The 2,500-nt window shown below is 43.3% G+C and overlaps 1 protein-coding gene across 2 annotated transcripts in view; it reads right to left on the reverse strand.

The window, feature by feature from the left end:
- The window catches only part of LOC118494350 (histone-lysine N-methyltransferase 2C-like), a 48,319-nt gene that overhangs the window by 10,497 nt on the left and 35,322 nt on the right, over window positions 1-2,500 (reverse strand). For both annotated transcript variants that reach the window (XM_035998133.1, XM_035998132.1), the window contains exon 32: window positions 2,301-2,500. This exon is cut by the window's right edge and continues 180 nt beyond it. In XM_035998133.1, the coding sequence (XP_035854026.1) occupies window positions 2,301-2,500 (200 nt within the window). The remainder of the gene's footprint in view (window positions 1-2,300) is intronic.

Here is a 2,500-nt window from a genome sequence, read left to right on the forward strand (position 1 = left end):
ACAACTACAGCAGATAGCTACGGCCATCTCAGAAGATAGTCTACACCTAAACAACTACAGCAGATAGCTACGGCCATCTCAGAGGATAGTCTACACCTAAACAACTACAGCAGATAGCTACGGCCATCTCAGAAGATAGTCTACACCTAAACAACTACAGCAGATAGCTACGGCCATCTCAGAAGATAGTCTACACCTAAACAACTACAGCAGATGGCTACGGCCATCTCAGAAGATAGTCTACACCTAAATAACTACAGCAGATAGCTACGGCCATCTCAGAGGATAGTCTACACCTAAATAACTACAGCAGATAGCTACGGCCATCTCAGAGGATAGTCTACACCTAAATAACTACAGCAGATGGCTACGGCCATCTCAGAGGATAGTCTACACCTAAATAACTACAGCAGATAGCTACGGTCATGTCAGAAGATAGTCTACACCTAAACAACTACAGCAGATGGCTACGGCCATCTCAGAGGATAGTCTACACCTAAATAACTACAGCAGATAGCTACGGCCATCTCAGAAGATAGTCTACACCTAAACAACTACAGCAGATGGCTACGGCCATCTCAGAAGATAGTCTACACCTAAATAACTACAGCAGATAGCTACGGCCATCTCAGAGGATAGTCTACACCTAAATAACTACAGCAGATAGCTACGGTCATGTCAGAAGATAGTCTACACCTAAACAACTACAGCAGATAGCTACGGCCATCTCAGAGGATAGTCTACACCTAAACAACTACAGCAGATAGCTACGGCCATCTCAGAAGATAGCCTACACCTAAATAACTACAGCAGATGGCTACGGCCATCTCAGAAGATAGTCTACACCTAAATAACTACAGCAGATAGCTACGGCCATCTCAGAGGATAGTCTACACCTAAATAACTACAGCAGATAGCTACGGCCATCTCAGAGGATAGTCTACACCTAAACAACTACAGCAGATAGCTACGGCCATCTCAGAGGATAGTCTACACCTAAACAACTACAGCAGATAGCTACGGCCATCTCAGAGGATAGTCTACACCTAAACAACTACAGCAGATAGCTACGGCCATCTCAGAGGATAGTCTACACCTAAACAACTACAGCAGATAGCTACGGCCATCTCAGAAGATAGCCTACACCCTTTGTATAGGGAATTCCAGTTGTAGAACTACAAGATTTAAAAACAGTTTTGTCCCAGCGGCCATCACTCTGTTAAACAAACAACACACAAGCACTTTGGTGAGGTACTGTTGCTTATCCGTGTTCTACTGTCTGTTTTATACGTTTTAATGTTTGGTGTGTTGCATGTTATGTGGCGGTCTACAAAGTCTTAACCCTCATGTTGTCCTCTGGTCAAATCTGACCCTCTTTTTCAAAAGTTTCTATCTAACAAATATGGGTTTATTTCAACCAAATTGCCCCAAAATAACATGGATGGTTCCATGCACGATACAAGGCTGTGATTATCCAGCAACACACGTTCCCTCAGATCTTAACTATAGAGCTGCAACGATGAATCGATTAGTTGTCAACTATTCAATTAATTGCCAACTATTTTGATAATCGATTAATCGTTTCTTTATTTCTTTATTAAAATAATCAGATTTCTCTGATTCCAGCTTGTTAAATGTGAAGATCTTCTAGTATCTTCTCTCCTCTGACAGTTAACTGAAGATCTTTGAGTTGTGGACAAAACAAGACATTTGAGGACGTCCTCTTAGGCTTTGGGAAACTCTGATCCACATGTTTCACCATGTTTTGTTATTTTTATAGATCAAATAACTAATCGATTAATCGAGAAAATAATCAACAGATTAATCGACTATGAAAATAATCGTTAGTTGCAGCCCTACTTAACTATTAGTCAAAACAATTCATAATATCTGAGGGGTTTTAAACTCAGAAAATAGGTATAATTTCATATAAATGAGGTATAATGACCATGAATTCCAAAGATAAGTGTAAAACTAGTGGTAATAGGTTGGAATAAAGTTGGCTACGAAGATGTAACACAGACCTGGGTGATCGTTTTTTACTTTATGCTTTGTAAACAGGCAAAATAGACCATAAAACGTGCACGGTGGATGGGAAGACCACATATGGGTTAAGGATGTCCTGCCTCTCAGACTGTAAACCTGGTTTACCTACGGGGACCAGTAAAGTAACCTCAACCTTCCAGCTCTACCAAAACCTGTGTCAACCCATTCTGAATGAAATGATGTGATCCTGCAGAGACAGATCCCAGCCCTAAAGCCAAGCATGCTGGGAGTTCTGACCTCTGACGTCAGTTTACCTGTTGCTGTGGCGCATGCTCCAGTAGATGCGGTTGGCGTGGTAACCTATGGGGAAGATGGCGGCCTGGTTGTGGAAGGCCTTCATCTGGTGCGGCAGCAGCCGGCCGATGGCACGGAACAGCAGGCTGCCGACCCGGAAGGTGTGCTGCCGCTCGCCGCGCTGCACCACGCCGGCGATCTGCCGCGCCTCGTCCCGCTG

This window comes from Sander lucioperca, chromosome 23 (genome assembly GCF_008315115.2).
Source record: "Sander lucioperca isolate FBNREF2018 chromosome 23, SLUC_FBN_1.2, whole genome shotgun sequence".
In the NCBI taxonomy this organism is placed as follows: Eukaryota; Metazoa; Chordata; class Actinopteri; order Perciformes; family Percidae; genus Sander; species Sander lucioperca.